Source organism: Triturus cristatus, chromosome 7 (genome assembly GCF_964204655.1).
Source record: "Triturus cristatus chromosome 7, aTriCri1.1, whole genome shotgun sequence".
In the NCBI taxonomy this organism is placed as follows: domain Eukaryota; kingdom Metazoa; phylum Chordata; class Amphibia; order Caudata; family Salamandridae; genus Triturus; species Triturus cristatus.
Genome location: NC_140590.1, coordinates 40,102,447 through 40,121,129, shown reverse-complemented (window position 1 = coordinate 40,121,129; position 18,683 = coordinate 40,102,447). Strand labels below are relative to the sequence as shown.

General features: G+C 45.1%; 1 protein-coding gene across 2 annotated transcripts in view; it reads right to left on the bottom strand.

The window, feature by feature from the left end:
* Positions 1-18,683, bottom strand: part of LOC146808757 (cornifelin homolog A-like) — a 99,996-nt gene that overhangs the window by 27,275 nt on the left and 54,038 nt on the right. For both annotated transcript variants that reach the window (XM_085615571.1, XM_085615570.1), the window contains exons 2-3: positions 10,700-10,810; positions 1,593-1,729 (exon numbers count right to left, since the gene is read on the bottom strand). In XM_085615571.1, coding sequence (XP_085471697.1) covers positions 1,593-1,729; positions 10,700-10,802 — 240 coding nt within the window. In that variant the 5' untranslated portion in view covers positions 10,803-10,810. The remainder of the gene's footprint in view (positions 1-1,592; positions 1,730-10,699; positions 10,811-18,683) is intronic.

Below are 18,683 nucleotides of genomic sequence, written 5' to 3'. Positions count from 1 at the left end.
AGCAAATTTCTAGCCGACAAAAAACAAACTCTGTACGGCCTTTATTTTTTTCACAGGCACAGACCATGCATTGGCTGGAGTGGCGCTTTGACTCCATATATGCCAACCGTCGATTCTCTTCAATTGAGGCACACGTGGCATGCTTGTGCAGTTTGCTGGACTACGGCAAACTCTCCGGGAGAGCACTATCGGTTCTTCGGGTCACAGGGTTTACGTAATCCCCTATCTCATCCCCAGCCTGGTTACACGTCAAGGATCACACCACACACGGAGCTTGGTATTACACATCTCTATTCCTCGTGGTGTAACCATAAACAAAACATTCTACAGCATGAATTCAATCCCCAAGCACTTATGTCACTGTTCTATGGAGTCCTTCAGGGACCAAAAGGGTCCCATCATCTCTAACTCACAAGCCACTATCACTGTGCATTTATGGTATTCTGAGAGAGGGGCAGAACTGCTCCAGCATTTTATTCCCTGGTAATGATTAGATTTAGGTTATCAAAAATCAGCTCACGTCATCTCAGCCTAAGGAAGCCACACAAATGGGACCTCCACTCCTGTCCGAACCCCACAGAGCCACGTGCGTTATACAGGCGAGGAGCTTTGGGAAGCCATGAGAGTGAGACCGCCACACCTGCCCTAACCCCACAGTACCATGTGCGTTTTGATGGAGGAGTGCTTTGGGAAGCCAAGATAGTGAGACCTCCACTTCAGTCCGAAGCCTACAGCACCACGTGCATTTTAAAGAGGGGGCGCTTTGGGAAGCCAAGAGAATGAGACCCCAACTGCAGTCCGAGCCCCACAGCACCACGTGCATTATCAAGGGGAGACACTTTGGGAAGCCAAGTGAATGAGACTCCCCTTTACTGTCCAAACCCCTCTGCACCACATGGGTTATACAAGGGGGGGGCTTTGGGAAGCCAAGAGTGAGACCCCCACTACTGCCTGAACCCCACAGCACCACATGCATGATAAAGGGGGAGTGCTTTGGGAAGAGAAGAGAGTAGACCCCACTCCTGTCTGAACCCCACAGCACCATGTGCGTTATACAGAGGAGGCGCTTTCGGAAGCCAAGACACTGAGACCCCCAATTCTACCCAAACCCACAGCCCCATGTGTGTTATAAAGGGGAAGTGCATGGGGAAGCCAAGAGAGTGAGACCACCCACTCCTGTGAGAGCCCCACAACACCAGGTGTTATAAAGGAGAGGCTCTCCCAGAGTAAGTGTGTAGGCATGCCACACAGCCTAGAACAAACAGAAAAGCAGACACACACCCAAACACATACTGACACTCTTAACGAAGCACATACAGACACACACACACATAAACACATGTGCGCACACACACACACCTGCCCTAACACACTGAAATACCTTAACACACACAAACACTTAATGATACATACAAGTATATCTGTTACGCCTAAAACACTCAGAAAGGTTCACCACTCTGTTTTTGTCCCATCTCCCTCACTCCCTTCACTTATGCCAGGCCCAACATACCCTACCACATGTTGTTGTACCATGAGTGTTCCACAGAATGCCAGCCCCTGAGAGGTGAGGAGCAGTCAGGGTGCCCCCTTACCGGAATGTGCCAGCGCTCCCTCATGGCAGTCTGCAGGGCAAGGAAGGTCCCAGGCAGACATGGCAGGAAGAAGTTCTCCCCGAAGTCCTTGGAGACTTGGCACATCAGGATGCAGGGTACAAAGGTGCCACAAAGACCTAGAAAGAGAGAGAGGTCAGTACACTACACAGAAGTAGCTTCCTGAACTAGTCTTCCAGGCCTCCTTCCATTCTACCCTCCCCATCTACAGAGAGATTTAGGGGCCCCCACAAACATGCTACAGCTTCACTGTGTTCCCCCTCTTCTGTGGCTTTTCCAGGGGGCCCCATGCTAGTTTGTCTTCAAGACAGTCCCTGCTTCACGGCCTCGAGAGGTGTGATTCAGTTGTGTGACAGAACCACACATGCCTTTACCATGCATGCCATAACCACGTGGGCAAAACAACAAACGCATTGTTACCACGCCTTCATTTAGTACACAAGTCATTACAGCAACTTGCCTTAGAGGTCCACACCCTCCTTGACCGAAGCAAAACTGCAGCCCTCATCCTCCTGGACATCTTGGCTGCCTTCGATACTGGTTTTTCCTGCACCCTACGCACAAGACTCCATGACGCCGGCATCCACAACAAAGCCCTGGAATGGATCCGCTCCTTCCTCACCGGCTGAACACAGAGTCAGGCTAATGATCAACTCTGAACCCACAGAGATCTGTGGAGTGCCTCAGGGCTCCTACCGGAGCCTCACTCTCTTCAGCATCTACATGGCCCCGCTCGCAGCCATCGTCAGGAACCACGGACTCAACATAGTCTCCTACGCTGATGAGACCCGGCTGATTCTCTCCCTCACCAACGAATCCACAGTCGCCAAGAACAACTTTTATGATGGAGAGATGAAAGCTGTAGCCACCTGGATGAAGAACAGCTGTCTGAAGCTCAACTCAGAGAAGACCGGGGTCCTCATCCTGGGCTCCTCTCCCTCTGCCTGGGATGACTCCTGGTGGCCCACAGCACTTGGAACCCCCCTCACACCCACAGACCACGCACAGAACCTCAGCATCATCCTGGACTCCTCGCTCTCCATGAGCCGCCAGATCAATGCAGTCTCATCATCCTGCTTCCACAACCTACGCATGCTCTGAAAGATCTTTAAGTGGATCCCCATTGAGTCCAGAAAGAAGGTCACCCATGCGCTCATCAGCATCAGAATCGTCTACAGAAACACTCTATGCTGGCATCGCACACAAATTATAAAAAACTGCAGAACATTTAGAACACCTCCACCAGACTCATCCTCAACATCCCCTGCCACAGCCACCTCACCGGCCACCTGAGAGACCTCCTCTGGCTCCCAGTCAACAAAAGAATCATCTTCAAGCTCCTTATACACTCCTACAAAGCCCTGCATGACACAGGACCTGCGTACAGTAACCACTACCTCGCAATTCACTCACCCACCAGAGACCTCTGCTCCGCCCAACTGGCCCTGGCTACTGTCCCACATATCCGCAAGACCACATCCACAGGAAGATCCTTCTCCTACTTTGTAGCAAAGACCTGGAACACCCTGCCTCTCTACCTCAGGCAATCACCGTCACTGCCCCCAATCAGGAAGGACATCAAGAACTGGCTCTTCGTCTGAACAACAGTGCCTTCGACAGACCAGCAGTCCCCTCCCTCCCTCCCAGCACCTTAAGACCCTCACTAGGGTGTGTAGTCACATTTTACAAGTCACTTGATTGAGAATCGCTGGACTTTGGAATAGTATAATTTGCTATTCCAACTCAAGTCTGTGTAACAGTGAGGAAACTTTTGAACTTAAAATCCAACACCAGTCCAACAACGCGTTCCCTAAAGCAAGTTGTTGTAACGACTTGTGTGCTAAAGGAACACGTGATAACGACATTTGTTGCAGTGCCTGTACTGTAAAGGCACTACGTGGTCTAGACCGCATTGTAGATTATGTTTCCCATCTGATTTGCGTGAAGTCCAGTGGTCATCGGAGGTAAGCAGTGGGCTGAGCCAATCCTGCTGCGACTGTATCCGAGCCACCAACACCCGCATCCCAGTTGCAAAGCAGGGGCTATGTGCACTATTTACAGGTCACAAAATATGGGTTGCAATTTGCGACCAGTAAAGAAATTTAAAGAATTGACCTATGTACTGATAGGTCAGTTCTTAATGTTGTGAATTGTATTGGGTCATTCATATTAATATGGTAGGTTGCAAATTCTGACTCACTTTTAATACTTGTAGATGCCCGTGCATGTATTGAAGTGCACATGCTCCTGTGTACATTATGTGGGTGCAGTCTAATGACACAGATGCTATGTGATCCAATCAAGAGAGAAGGGAGCTAGAAGAAATAGTCATCCATTCTTCTTCCTTAGCTTATATCATGAATCAAAGAGGGGAATGGATCACTTGTAACTAGAAGTAGGGGTTCTAAAAACTTTGTTTGAACCTTTAACACCTAAATAGGTATTATGAGAACCCTCAATCACGTATTTTAAGGTGGTGTTGGCGGTTTATCTTGATTCTCCGCCTTCAGAATACGCGTCAGCATTATCATTGGGTCTCTTGTGTTCAATGCCGCCTCCACCTGGAGGGAACCACTACTTCTTAGTAGTGATCAGTAATATTGGTGCAAAATAGTGATAGTGGAGTTAAAAGTGTCTTTCCCACACTGCCCTCAAAGAACAATATTTAATCTGTTGGGTGTGTGGGGAGACTATTAAAAATAAGAAAAAGTGGTGCTGTAGGTTAAATAATGTAACCAAAGCACATTAGGTGTCCATATCAAGAAAGGTCGACATGTTTCTGCCCATCTAGTGCCCCAGGAGGGGGTCGTGGGGCATTCTTCAGGACCTAGTCGTAGTGAGAGCCGGTGATGCCCAGTTCTAAAATTTGGAATTCAACTGTCTTCATAAATATGATAGCTAGCAATGTCTCAAGGTTTTTGTTACCTACAAGAAAATAGGAGTGAAGTTAATAAGAGACAATCAATGATATGAGCATCATACTTGGTGTTTCTGAAGTAGATATTAATGGAGAAAATTAGTGAAAAAGTTAATGAAAAAATGGCAATTCTTTGTGATACTGTAGAGCAACGTATACAATGGCAAATCTCTATTATACTCAGTAAGAAACGGCCCTGGGAATGGATATTTAATGATGTGGTACGTGGATCAAAGTTCCGGGCACGTTTTTCCGGTATGTTTCCCTTTGTCTGTAACCTGTTTATTGCGGTAAAAATCATTGTTCCAATGAGTAGGGTTTGTACAGAGCATAGCGCTAAATCGTCACAACATGATTCTGTGATGAAGATCATTGTGTAATGTGGACGATGTTACATGTTTGCAATCGAAACACTCATGGATAGTAAAAGCATTCACTCGGTGCAAACAGGGAGGAAAATAAGAATATAAGAAAAGGGCGGGTTACCTTAAAGCGTGTCCGTATTTCGGCTTTGCCTTGCCACCGTTAGCGTCTCGCCTATTTGGTAAAGAAACGGGGAAAGGCAGGAGAGACAAAGGAGGGGGAGGCAGGGAAGGGAGAAGGGAGACGAGGACGTGGGAAGTTACGAGTACCGTTAGGTAGTTGTTTGTGAAAGCGGCTGATTATCGTCGTAAGGATTCTCCTTCCGTACCTCCTTTGCGGGCTGAGCACGACTTGTGCTGACGCTGGCTTGCAGGGCTCGTACTGGACGAGATCCCGTGTTTCGCCGATTTTTACTCTGTGGGTAAGACTATCCAACATACACCAAACCTAAAGTGGACTATAAAACAGCATACCAACTGTAATACAGCCTTTGTTATCTATATGATTACATGTCCGTGCAATCTAAGGTATATCGGAATGTCATGCAGGAAAGTAAAGGTGAGAATCTGCGAGCACAGAAGCAATGTGAAATGTAAACATGAAACTACCAAAATGAGTCGTCATTACATTGAACAGGAACATTCTGTGGATGATTTAAAATGGATCATAATCGAAACATTGGTAGGATCCAAGAACAATGCTGAAAGAATCCTTTTTGAAAGAGAGCAGAGGTGGGTTCATCGTCTCAGTACAGATACTAAGGGTTTGAACGACAATATACCTTGGCTCACTTTCAAGTAATACATTTTTTTTTCTATATGCTACCCATGTACATGTCACCTGACCAGTATACTTTGATTTATACGTCAGAAGACGGCTTTTCTGACTCGCTCCATACTTCTTCTTTTAACAACAAAACATATACATATACCAGCCACACAGGCTTCTCTAATGTACCCACTGTACTAAACGGTAGAAATCTTCTAGAGCCCTGGCATCACAAAATGGATGCCATCAGCACAGACACTGGGCTGCCCTCCTGCTGCTGACCGAAACTCGCAGTGGAGGAAGCCCAACAAAGGGTATCCTGTCACAGGGAGGTGTCACCACCTCCCAGACAGAATTTAGTGTATTGGAGCTGGGTGGGTGCACTCCTAGAGTGCTTTGAAGTCCTGCACTGGGGGAGCAGTAGGCTCCTCTGTGCATATGCCAGCTCAAACCGGTTCAGGGGCTACCTGCCCCTGCTCTGGCGCGAAACTGGACAAAGCGAAGTGGGTGTACCTACCCACTACCCTGACCCTCCTAGAGGAGTGGTCATAGAGCTAGTCCCTCCCCAATCTTCACTATAAGATACCAAGCATTGCCAATGCAATTCAGATTAACCCTGGACGACGCTCTACGAAGAAGAATCCTGGCCCTTCAATGTTCCACTATCTCTGGAAGACTGAAGAATCTCCCTTGGAGTCAAGGAGTGACTCCCCTGCTTGGCAGGCACCAGTAACTTTGATCAACGGTTGCAAACTTCACCACTCCCGCTGGAGTCCGAAGTCCCTGCGTCCCCTGAAGTGGATTTCCTGACTGCTCGATGGCCATTTTGAGTCCCCAGTGAAGCTGTGGCATCTGGACCCCACGAGTGACGAGGAACAGCAATACCAGGGAACCGTGCACTGATTTAGAGTGCAAACCCTAAACCACGTTCTGCGAACTTGTGCTTTAGACGGTCTGTAGTCCAAGTCCCTAGCAGGTCTGGTACCGAAAATCAGCAGCCTACCCCATCCCGAGTGACCGTGGGCTCCTGTGGAACTTTTCCTGCAAAAGCGTCTTTGCAGTTGCTTGCTCGTTGGCTAGTGACTCACCCAAAGACTTTCTGATCGACTTCAAGGGCTCTTCTGGTTGCTCCGGGCCTGCCCTCACTTACCCTTGCTGGGTAGATCCATCAGACCTTGCTAGTCTGCATCACCGTCAATCTTCATTCCACACGAGACTTGTAGTTGCCAAGGCTTGTTGGCTCCAATCCGGTTGCGGATACTGTCATCAGCTGCAGACATTGTGGGACCCTCCGAATCCAGCTGCTGGTCATCGTCGATCTCTCCTGGACCGCGTGAGCGAAGAGACAAATCACCATCGATGACCTGAAATGACGCAACATCAGTGGTCATCCATCCTGCTGGCCACCGGTCACTGGCAAGTGACTTTGAACACTGTCCCCTCAATTTTCAGGTCCTCTTCAACTCCAATCCGTCTTCGGATTCCAGCGGACACCTCTCCAGTCGTCACAAGCAGCAAGTCTTCAGTGATCTCCATGGGAAACAGCATCGCGACCCGACACCAAAAGACACCTATGCACCCGGCTTCCGTGGGTGAGGTAACTCGTGCACTCCGGTACCCAAGTGTGTGTTGGCCCTCGAAATACTTACCCTGTAAGTGGCTTGCTTGTTGACTTCTTCGAAGTGCCCTAAAACTTTAAATTACAAACCGCGACTTGTGCCATTGAAACCAATAGGAAACTCGCGGCTGTGTTTAGACACTGCACGCGTCTCCCGTGGGCTGATTACTTACCTGCTAACACTGCAGAAGTGAAGCCCCAGCTATTCCCAAGGCCCTAGGCCTTTTCATTTTGCAAGTCGAGTTTGTTAAACCATTTTCTTAGTATATGGTCTGGTACGCCCCTAGGGCTCCCGCCATATTTGTGCTTAATTTATTGAGAAGTGTTGACATTTGAATGTGTATCTGGGTTCTAATCTCATAAAGAGATTAGTATAGTGTATCTAGAAATAAATACACATATATTTGATATATATACACCTGTGTGGTGTCCTTTTCATTTGGTAATTCAAGAGATTATAAGGTAAAGCAAGCTGCTTTACATTCCTCAGAGACTTAGCCTGAAGGCTGCTCTCCACAGCTACCACTAGGATAGCTTTCTTTAAAAGGTTGTCTTAAACCTATCTACCATAAGAGTCGAATTGGACTGGTGCAAGGTGGCCACTATAACTAGTGACCAGCATATGCTAGGCCAACTTCACACAGATGCTTGAGTGTGTGTGCCTGAGTGCACGTGCCTTGTGTGCAGTGTGTGATACTCACAGATGCTTGATTATGTGGGCTTGAGTGCACGTGAGGTGTGTACGGTATGTGATACTCTCAGATGCTTGAGTGTGTGGGCTTGAGTGCACGTGACATGTGTGCAATGTGTGATACTCACAGATGCTTGAGCTTGTGTGCCTGAGTGCACGTGCCATGTGTGCAGTGTGTGATACTCACAGATGCTTGAGTGTGTGTTCCTGAGTGCATGTGCCATGTGTGCAGTGTGTGATCCTCACAGATGCTTGAGTGTGTGTGCCTGAGTGCACGTGCCGTGTGTGCAGTTTGTGATACTCACAGATGCTTGCATGTGTGGGCTTCAGTCCACATGAGTGCGTCCAGGGTGTGGTACTCACATATGCTTGATTGTGTGGGCTTGAATGTACGTGCTATGTGTGCAGTGTGTGATACTCACAGATGCTTGAGTGTGTGTGCGCCTGAGTGCAGTGCATGTGCAGTGTACTCAGTGGGTAATACTCACAGATGCTGGAGTATGTGGGCTTGAGTGATTGTGATGTGTGTGCAGTGTGTGATACTCACAGATCTTGAGTGTGTGGGCTTGAGTGCACGTGACGTGTGTGATACTCACAGATGCTTGGGTGTGTGTCCTGAGTGCACGTGCAGTGGGTGCAGTGTGTGATACTCACAGATGCTTGAGTGTGTGGACCTGAGTGCACGTGCTGTGTATGCAGTGTGTGATACTCACAGATGCTTGAGTCTGTATGTCTGAGTGCATGTGCCGTGTGTGCAGTGTTTGATACTCACAGATGCTGGAGTGTGTGTGCCTGAGTGCACGTGCCATTTGTGCAGTGTGTGATACTCGCATATGCTTGTGTGTGTGTGCCTGAGTTCACGTTCAGTGTGCTCAGTGTATGATACTCACAGATGCTGGAGTGTGTGGGCTTGACTGCAGAGGCCGTGGATGCAGTGTGTGATACACAGATGCTGGAGTGTGTGGGCTTGAGTGTATGTGCCATGTGTGCAGTGTGTGATAATCACAGATGCTTGAGTGTGTGGGCTTGAGTGTACGTGTCATGTGTGTAGTGTGTGATACTCACATATGCTTGAGTGTGTGTGCCTGAGTGCACATGCCGTGTGCTCAGTGTGTGATACTCACAGATGCTTCAGTGTGTGTGCCCGAGTGCATGTGCCATGTGTGCAGTGTGTGATACTCACAGATGCTGGAGTGTGTGGGCTTGAGTGCACGTGCAGTGTGTGCAGTGTGTGATACACAGATGCTGGAGTGTGTGTGGTCCTGAGTGCATGTGCCGTGTGTGCAGTGTTTGATACTCACAGATGCTGGAGTGTGTGTGCCTGAGTGCACGTGCCATTTGTGCAGTGTGTGATACTCACAGATGCTTGAGTGTGTGGACCTGAGTGCACGTGCTGTGTATGCAGTGTGTTATACTCGCATATGCTTGTGTGTGTGCCTGAGTTCACGTTCAGTGTGCTCAGTGTATGATGCTCACAGATGCTTGAGTGTGTGGGCTTGAGTGCAGAGGCCGTGGATGCAGTGTGTGATACTCACAGATGCTGGAGTGTGTGGGCTTGAGTGTATGTGCCATGTGTGCAGTATGTGATACTCACAGATGCTTGAGTGTGTGTGCCTGAGTGCACATGCAGTGTGCTCAGTGTGTGATACTCACAGATGCTTGAGTGTGTGGGCTTGAGTGCACATGCCATGTGTGCAGTGTGTGTTACTCAGATGCTTGAGTGTGTTTTTGAGTGCGCGTGCCGTGTGTGCAGTGTGTGATAGTCACAGATGCTGGAGTGTGTGTGCCTGAGTGCACATGCCGTTTTCTGCTCAGTGTTTGATACACAAATGCTTGCGTGGGCCTGCACACGTGTCGTGTGTGCAGTGTGCGATACTCACAGATGCTTGAGTGTGTGGGCTTGAGTGGACGTGCAGTGTGCTCAGTGTGGGATACTCACAGATGCTTGAGTGTGTGTGCCTGAGTGCAGTGCATGTGCAGTGTACTCAGTGGGTGATACTCACAGATGCTTGAGTATGTGAGCTTGAGTGCACGTGACGTGTGTGCAGTGTGTGATACTCACAGATGCTTGGGTGTGTGTGCCTGAGTGTACATGCCATGTGTGCAGTGTGTGATACACAGATGCTTGAGTGTGTGTGCCTGAGTGCACGTGCAGTGTGTGCAGTGTGTGATACTCACAGATGCTTGAGTGTGTGGACCTGAGTGCACGTGCTGTGTATGCAGTGTGTGATACTCACAGATGCTTGAGTGTGTGTGCCTGAGTGCATGTGCTTTGTATGATACTCAGAGATGCCCATGTGTCTGTGTGCACGTGTCTGTGTGTGTCATTTATGTGCAGTGTGTGATACTTGTAGATGTCCTTGCATGTGCCGAAGTGCACATGCGCCTATGTGCATCATGTGTGTGCAGTCTGTGATACTCACAGATGCCATGTATGTGCGCCTGAGTGCATGTGTGCAGTGTGTGATACAGATGCCCATGTGTATGTGCTCGACTGCACATGTGCCTTTGTGTGTTGTTTGTTTACAGTGTGTGCTGCTCTCAGATGCCCATGTGTATGTTGTGTCTGTGTGCACGTCTGTGTGTCTTTTATGTGCAGGGTGTGATAATCGCAGGTGCCCATGCCGAAGTGCACATGATCCTATGAGCGCCATGTGTGTGCAGTCTGTGATACTCACAGTGCGCATGTGCCTGTTTATGTGTGTTTTTCGTGTGTAGTGTGTAATACTCACAAATGCCCATGTCGTCAAAACAGTCCATCACCTCGGAGTGCCACTGGCTCGTCTGTGTGTTGTAGCCCATGCTCTGAGGCTGGCTGCTGACTGGATGACTCATGTTAGATCCTGTAAGAGGACACAAGAATAACAAGATTTATAACTAACTGCTTTGTCCAAATGGACATATTGTCTCAAAAGATAGTAGGTCTAGAAGAAATGTGTATAACTTCCTCTGCAGATAATATGTGGGATGCCAAGAAATAATGCCAAATTGTTAACAAACTTCAGGTTATCCCAGTGGGGCTACCCGGGTGGTCCTGGGTGTTCCTAAGCATCTTTCTGCTAAGGAGGGTTTGCGCTCACTGCACTGCCGACCCGTGAGGGAGGGGTGACCTTCAAAGCTTTCTGCATGGCCTACAAGGCTCTCTGCCAGCAGGACCCGTTGCACCGAGAGACAGCTTTGATCTGAGGGCTGAGGAAGGTCGCCCTTCTCAGGTTCCGGAAGGTTCGATGGGGAGCTGCGCTTTTTCTGTGGTAGTGGCCATGTTATGGAATATGTTACCTATAGATATTGCGAGTCTGAATTCCTACACTGTGTGCCAGATGTACGACCATTGGAAATTGCGAGTCGCAAATTGCGCCAAATTGCGAGTCGTAATTTGCAAATCGCAATTGCCAATGTACAACAGTGTCTGAGACACTGTTTGCGATTCCCAATGGGGTCGCAAATTGCATGCCTCATGCATATTAATGAAGCTGTCACCATTTGCGACCCCATTGGGAATGGCTAGCACTCCCAGGGATGGCGGCATGCTGGGGTCAGCAGACCTCCATGTCTAGGACTGCTTTTCAATAAAGATGTTTTTAGGTCTCGCCTACGCAGCGCGCATGCGCTGCTTAGACAAAAAGACGTTTTCCAATCGCCATGGCTTTTCAGCCAAACATGTGCACGTGTTCCATTGCCTTCAATGGCAACGTGTGCACGTGAGGCGATTTACTTGCGGGAGCGAGCGTCGCCATATGGTAGCAATGATCGCTCCTGCATGTAAATCACGCAGGCCCCCCTCCTCCCCCCTGCTTCTAGCGCACGCGCACACAACTCCAGGGCTTGTTTTTTTTTTTAACTTTAAGCGCGAGTCGCACATGCGGCCAATGCTTGTTTTCTTCTCCTTCCTCTTCTCAGTACAGGGAAACTGAAGCATCTCTGCTAGCACCCACTTGTGACAAAACGGGGCCTAAGTGGGCACTTAATAAATGCCCCGACTTCCTAAAAAAAAAACACCAGTGACACTTCCTATGGGCTTGCACAAACAGAGCGTGGCTGATGTACGAGCCGGCCGCGCCATGAAGCGGAGATACCGAGACAAATTATAAACAGAGCGAACCAGACAAAACAGTCTGTTGTAAGAAGGCTTTCAAGAGCCACCAAGCTCCTGCCTCGAAGGCTCCTGGCCGCGGGCCAGCCTGCCTAATGTTTTCAATAAGGGGGAGGTGTTTTCGTCTGAGCCCCCTGACCTCTGTCGAGTCTGCTACCGACATTTCCTCCCCTGCTGTTATTCTCCTTTTCTGTAAGATGATCTGAAACTCAAAACTTTTATTGCCCACTTTTAAAGGTCCTTTACTGCTCCCGGCCTGCTTCATATAGTTTCCTCTTCAGTAACGCTGCAATAGTACTTAGACAAGTTGTTGCTCTGGTTCTTTGCAGAATGTTTTTCATTTTTGATGAGTAAGCCAGTGCTTTTTTGAGCCGTAAATTTAAAGCAACGAGAAATATGTGTCTGCTTTAGTGATTTACCTCTCAAATAAAGAGCAAGCGTGTGGGCTCTAACAAAAGATGTTATGGTTCTGGCGATGGCAAAACACCCTTCATTTGCAACACAACCAGACGTTTTCAAGATATTCAGTTCAGCTGTTTAATGAAGTTTAATTGAGCCCGGCAGGATTGCCCGTGCACGGGTGAATTGTTTTATGAGACATTCCATACAAGATGAATCAACATCCGAGCACAACTAGTTATATCCATCACAATGTGAAAATCACAATATACAGTATAATGACAATAGGTAGAGCATATGTAAATATCTTCTCTTTATTCTCTCATTCGTTGGTCCAGCCAACACGTGTTCCGTCGCCCGGGAGTACCCACGACTTCCTCAGGGCTGGAAAATAAATATAAGGTTTCTGTGTGACACGTACAAAACGAAACAATAACAACTGTTGTGTGATACAAGTGGAGCCTACACAATTGAACCAAGGCATGCTCATATGTAAACAGCATGTAGTGTGGAAAATCACAACAGATTAAGTTAACGTGACAAGACCCGCGTTGCTGAGAAAGAGTGTATTGATAGTGAGGAGATATCCCAACTATCCAGCCCATTCAATCAGTGAAAAGGATAAATTAATGAGGTCAAAATATAGTTGAGAAGCACCGCATTGCAGTGAGATGGTTTATGGGAATTAAAAAAAACCTATAAGATGCATTGAACAAAACTAATACAAAGCGGCTCCAAGATAAGCACCATGAAGTGAGCAAAGATGTAAGTGAGAATAATATGTACAGCATATCACGTACCAGTCGAAGAAATAAGATCAGCATAAATTCTAAATAGTAAATGAAATAATGACTCCATATCCGGTCACAAGAACGATCGTGAAAAACACAAATGAAATATAAATGGAAAAGATAAAATAATAAACTAAAAAAACTACCTCAACGCCAGTAAATCCGTCCTGGGCAATAATTAGGACTTAGCGGTGAATAAATATCAATGCAAATAAGTAAATCTGAAAAGAACACAATAAATTATATTGTAGTAATCAATATCACCACGACTCTCCATCTAAGTCCAAGAAAATCAAGGTATGTATCAGTAAGGCCAAGTCTGATAATGAGATAAACTAACAGTGTCAAACTGTGCTTACATGTGACGTAACTAAGTTGACATATCTAATTACGAAATCAAAATTGCAAAAAAATATAACGAATACACCGTCCTGAATCAACTATAACACCCAAAACATTTGTATACCACAACATTCACTATGAAGGAGATCTATTACAGGTGAGAATCAAATACTGCTGCGCACACGTAAAGTATCGAAAAAACTACAAGTTACTTACAATCGTTTATGTGAAGATTATATGTAGATTAATGCGTAACTTCAGTATCCCATATCTAGAAACTAAAGAGAATATCACATAGATTTAGTGACATTGAGCTGCCACATAGCTTGAGACTAAAGTAGCACATGAGAACCCCTCCCGGAGCAGCTAACCTGAATAACGCTGACTTGAGTAGCAGTCCGACTCGCGGTCTCGATTTCAACGCGGAGTAATCTGACCCGGAAGCGCAATCAGCTATATCCGGTTCACGTATCGATAGAGTATAACGCTGCCTCCCCATATGAGTATTTAAAGTGAGGAAACGACGGCGGCCATATTAAACAAAGAATCGAGTACGGAAATAAATTTAAATATACCGTGAGGACTATAGAACCAAGTTGTATAAATAAATCGCAATATGCAGAATTTAAATTTTGACATAAGCAGATGTCAAAAGGCAAATTGTTAACATGTAAGGTAAAAGCTATATTTAGTGAGGATGGGAAAATGTATGGCAATTCCACAGTAATATATTTAAGATAACATTGCATGATAACAATGCATGGACTCTGTTTCAGCAACGCGATTCATGTGAAATCGAAATCAGCAAACATGACCAATCTTGATGTATTACAACATGGAAATCTCACAAACCAATACAACGTGAATGACAGTATGGAAGTCACGAAAGCAAAATTCTGAATAGTCGAACATGTGAATCAAGCATACTTATCAGCATAAGGAATTATTTACATCAGACTGAATCTTTATAATATTCATGAAAAACAGGTGGCACAGGAAAGGCAGCCAGGCCAAATGTTAAATGGTGGATAAAACAAGTACTATGTCAGCATATTTCAACATGTGTATAGTATCTATACTATATAAGATACCAGATTCTGCAGCCAACAAGCCTAGTCCCCCAGGAAATAATGTAATTCCTGGTCTAAACTAAGACCGTGCTCAACCGCTAGCATTTTCATGATCCAAATTGCCTCTCTACGTCTGAATTGTAATTCCCTGTTTCCACCCCTGGGATCCAACTCAATTTTTTCTATACCACAAAAAGTAAATGTTGTGTGTTCCTTGAGAAATACAATCATTAATGTGAACTGCAGTGGGATATCTTAAATCATTGCATCTAATAGCTCTACTATGTTCACCAATACGCTGTTTCAAGGGTCTAATAGTGCTGCCAATATAAAATTTGTTGCATTTACATTTAAGCATATAAATAACATATTTGCTGTTGCAATTGATCATTTGTCGAATTGTGAAGACCTCGCCTATCGGGTTGGTGAATTCTCTCTTTTTATCCATAGCCTTATCACAAACACTACAGGTGCCACATTTGAAAAAGCCTAAACAGCTGCGAGTTAGCCAGTCAGTGGAAGGGTTTGGGTCTCGGATAACTCGGACTTAGTAATGATCTGACGGCATGATCTCTCCTGTATGAGATCAATGGAACATTGGTTATCTGTTCCTCTAGATGTTTATCTGCTCTGAGTACATGCCAATGACGTTTCATGCTGTTCCTAAGTACCCCAGAAATCTTATTGTAATCCGTCACCATTCTCACTACTCGTGAGCATTTCGTTCGACGTGGAAAGTCCTTGAGTGTATCTGATCTGTTGGTTTTTAAAATTCTTGTTTCAGCTTTATTGATAGTGCGTATATCATATCCTCTAGCACTGAAACGTTTTCTCATGTCCCCCACACATGTTATAAAGTTGGTGTCAGCGCTACAATTTCTTCTAGCTCTAACTAGTTCACCATATGGAATAGAATCTTTTTGATGTTTAGGGTGTGCACTTTCTGCATGTAATAGTGCAGTGCACGAAGTGGGCTTACGGTGCAGTTTACTACAAATGCGATTATTTTCAATGAATAGGACTACATCCAAAAACTCTATTTCTTTATCGCTGTAATTGTAAGTAAACCGTACACCCATGTCATTAGAATTCAGAAAATCACCAAACCTTTTAAGACTGTCCATTGTGCTCCCTTAGTATACATTATGGATAGAGAAAAAGCAGCAGAAGATCTATTTGATAGCCTTGCAAGGGGTGATACAGTGGGGCTCTCTTTAAAAGCAGGTGACCCTCCACGTACCACAGAGGGTCTCCGTGACAAATTCATTCAACTTGAGAAATTGAAAAAAGCCGAAAATTCCAAATGGTGGGATGGGGCAACACTCAGACAATATATGAAACAGGGTAGAATACCGAGAGGTCTGCGATCGCAGATCCTACCAACATATGATGATCTAGAGGAAGATTTACTTCAAAGTTGGGAGAAGGAATTAACTTCCAACTCAAATAAGTTAATGGAAATTCTTATTGAGAATGCAGACCGCAAAGTAAGGAACTTACAAATTGAAATCAGCAAACTTGAAATAGAGATTCAAGAATTGGAGTTGAAAGAGGCAACCGATAAAAACTATATCATTCTTAATGATATAATAAAAAAACATCAGGATGAAATCAAGCAGAGAAAGGTTAGGAAATTAAAGAGGGATGAGATTGATTATAAACAGGAGAGAGTTTTTACATTCGCCAGGAAGTATGATTATTTGGTGGACTTGGATAATAAGGATACAAATAAACTCTCTCAGCTTCCAACAGTAGCTACTTCCAGCTCGACCTCCTTAAATACTGTACCTTCCAGTGAGAGCGAGCCTGAATCCCTATCGTCGATTAATAACACTGAGAACCGTTTTTTACGGGAGGTAAAGAGGATAAAAAGAGGGAACAGGGATCAGCCTCGACGTCAGGATATGGTACAAAAAAAGACCAGGAGGAGTAAGAGAGGAGGGTCGGGCAGAAGAAAAGTCAGGCATGAAACTGAGATCGTCAGACAAGAAGAACTGAATAGTTCCTGTTTAGGGGTAGAAGTCATCAACTTAAGTGATATTCAACTGACAAATGATAGGATTTCCTTATTGAAAAAAGGTATGGGTTTTTGTCCACAAAGACGAGGAGATCTGTGCAATACTATGATAGATCTCTTCAAATTTGTGAGAAATTTGAAACTGAAGAGATTTTTTGCTAATGTGCCTAGTATGAATAAAGCAATCAAAACATATCCTCATGATGTTTTTCCTGAAGTAACGACTATACAGGACATCAGGGATGCTGAAATACTTTTATCATTGACTGATGTTGATCGTGATCACATGTGTATTGAGGAATTACTTTTGGATCATGATATTGTTACAGATTTCAATTTATCCAGTGGACTGAAACGTAAATCTGGTTGGACACCTACTCTAGCTAGTGACAACAATATTGATGTTTTTTATAAATTGGTTACCAAAGATCTTAATAAACTATTGGGACCTAAGAATTATTGGAAGTATCAGTATAGTGATAATCTGACAAAAAATGAACGACAAGCTTTAAGGGATCTTTCACAAATGACAAACATTACCATTAGAGAAGCAGATAAAGGGGGTAACATTGTGATTATGAACACTAAGGATTACAATCAGGAGATCATATCACAATTAGAGGACCCTATCTGTTACACTAAACTTAAGGTAAACCCTATTCTGACACTAACGACTAGAATTAACACTCTTCTGATCGAATGGCGTAATAAGGGACTCATTGATCAAGATGAATTTCTGTATTTGAAAGTTGACAGACCTAGATTCCCTTGTATCTATACTTTACCCAAAGTACACAAGAATCAACAATTTCCACCGGGTTGACCCATTATTTCCAGCATTGGTGGTCGGACTGAGCATCTTTCACATTATGTGGATTTATTTCTGCAACCTCTAGTAAAAAATCTACCTTCCTTTATACGGGATACCAAACACATCTTAGGCATCCTGACAGATGTCGCTTGGGAAGAAGGTATGTTATTGGCAACATTTGATGTGACCTCTCTCTAAACATGTATTAGACAGGATCTTGGACTTAAAGCCATAGAGAAATTTTTAAATACAAGACCAGCTAAACAATGGGAACATGTTAAAATGTTACTTACTATGATTACACTGATTCTTAACCACAATGTTTTCCTTTTTGACAAACAATGGTACAGACAAACGCAGGGAGTTGCGATGGGCTCCAGGTTCTCTCCTTCTTATGCCAATCTGTTCATGGGTTGGTTTGAGGAGGAGTGGATCTGGGGCCCGAAAGGGACAACATGGGGAAACTCCATTATTTATTGGGGAAGATATATCGATGACTGCATTTTGATTTTGGCAGGCACAATGGACAGTCTTAAAAGGTTTGGTGATTTTCTGAATTCTAATGACATGGGTGTACGGTTTACTTACAATTACAGCGATAAAGAAATAGAGTTTTTGGATGTAGTCCTATTCATTGAAAATAATCACATTTGTAGCAAACTGCACCGTAAGCCCACTTCGTGCACTGCACTATTACATGCAGAAAGTGCACACCCTAAACATCAAAAAGATTCTATTCCATATGGTGAACTAGTTAGAGCTAGAAGAAATTGTAGCGATGACACCAACTTTATAACGTGTGGGGGACATGAGAAAATGTTTCAGTGCTAGAGGATATGATATACGCACTATCAATAAAGCTGAAACAAGAATTTTAAAAACCAACAGATCAGATACACTCAAGGACTTTCCACGTCGAACGAAATGTTCACGAGTAGTGAGAATGGTGACGGATTACAATAAGATTTCTGGGGTACTTAGGAACAGCATGAAACGTCATTGGCATGGACTCAGAGCAGATAAACATCTAGAGGAACAGATAACCAATGTTCCATTGATCTCATACAGGAGAGGTCATACCATCAGATCATTACTAAGTCCGAGTTATCCGAGACCCAAACCCCCCACTGACTGGCTAACTCGCAGCTGTTTAGGCTTTTTCAAATGTGGCACCTGTAGTGTTTGTGATAAGG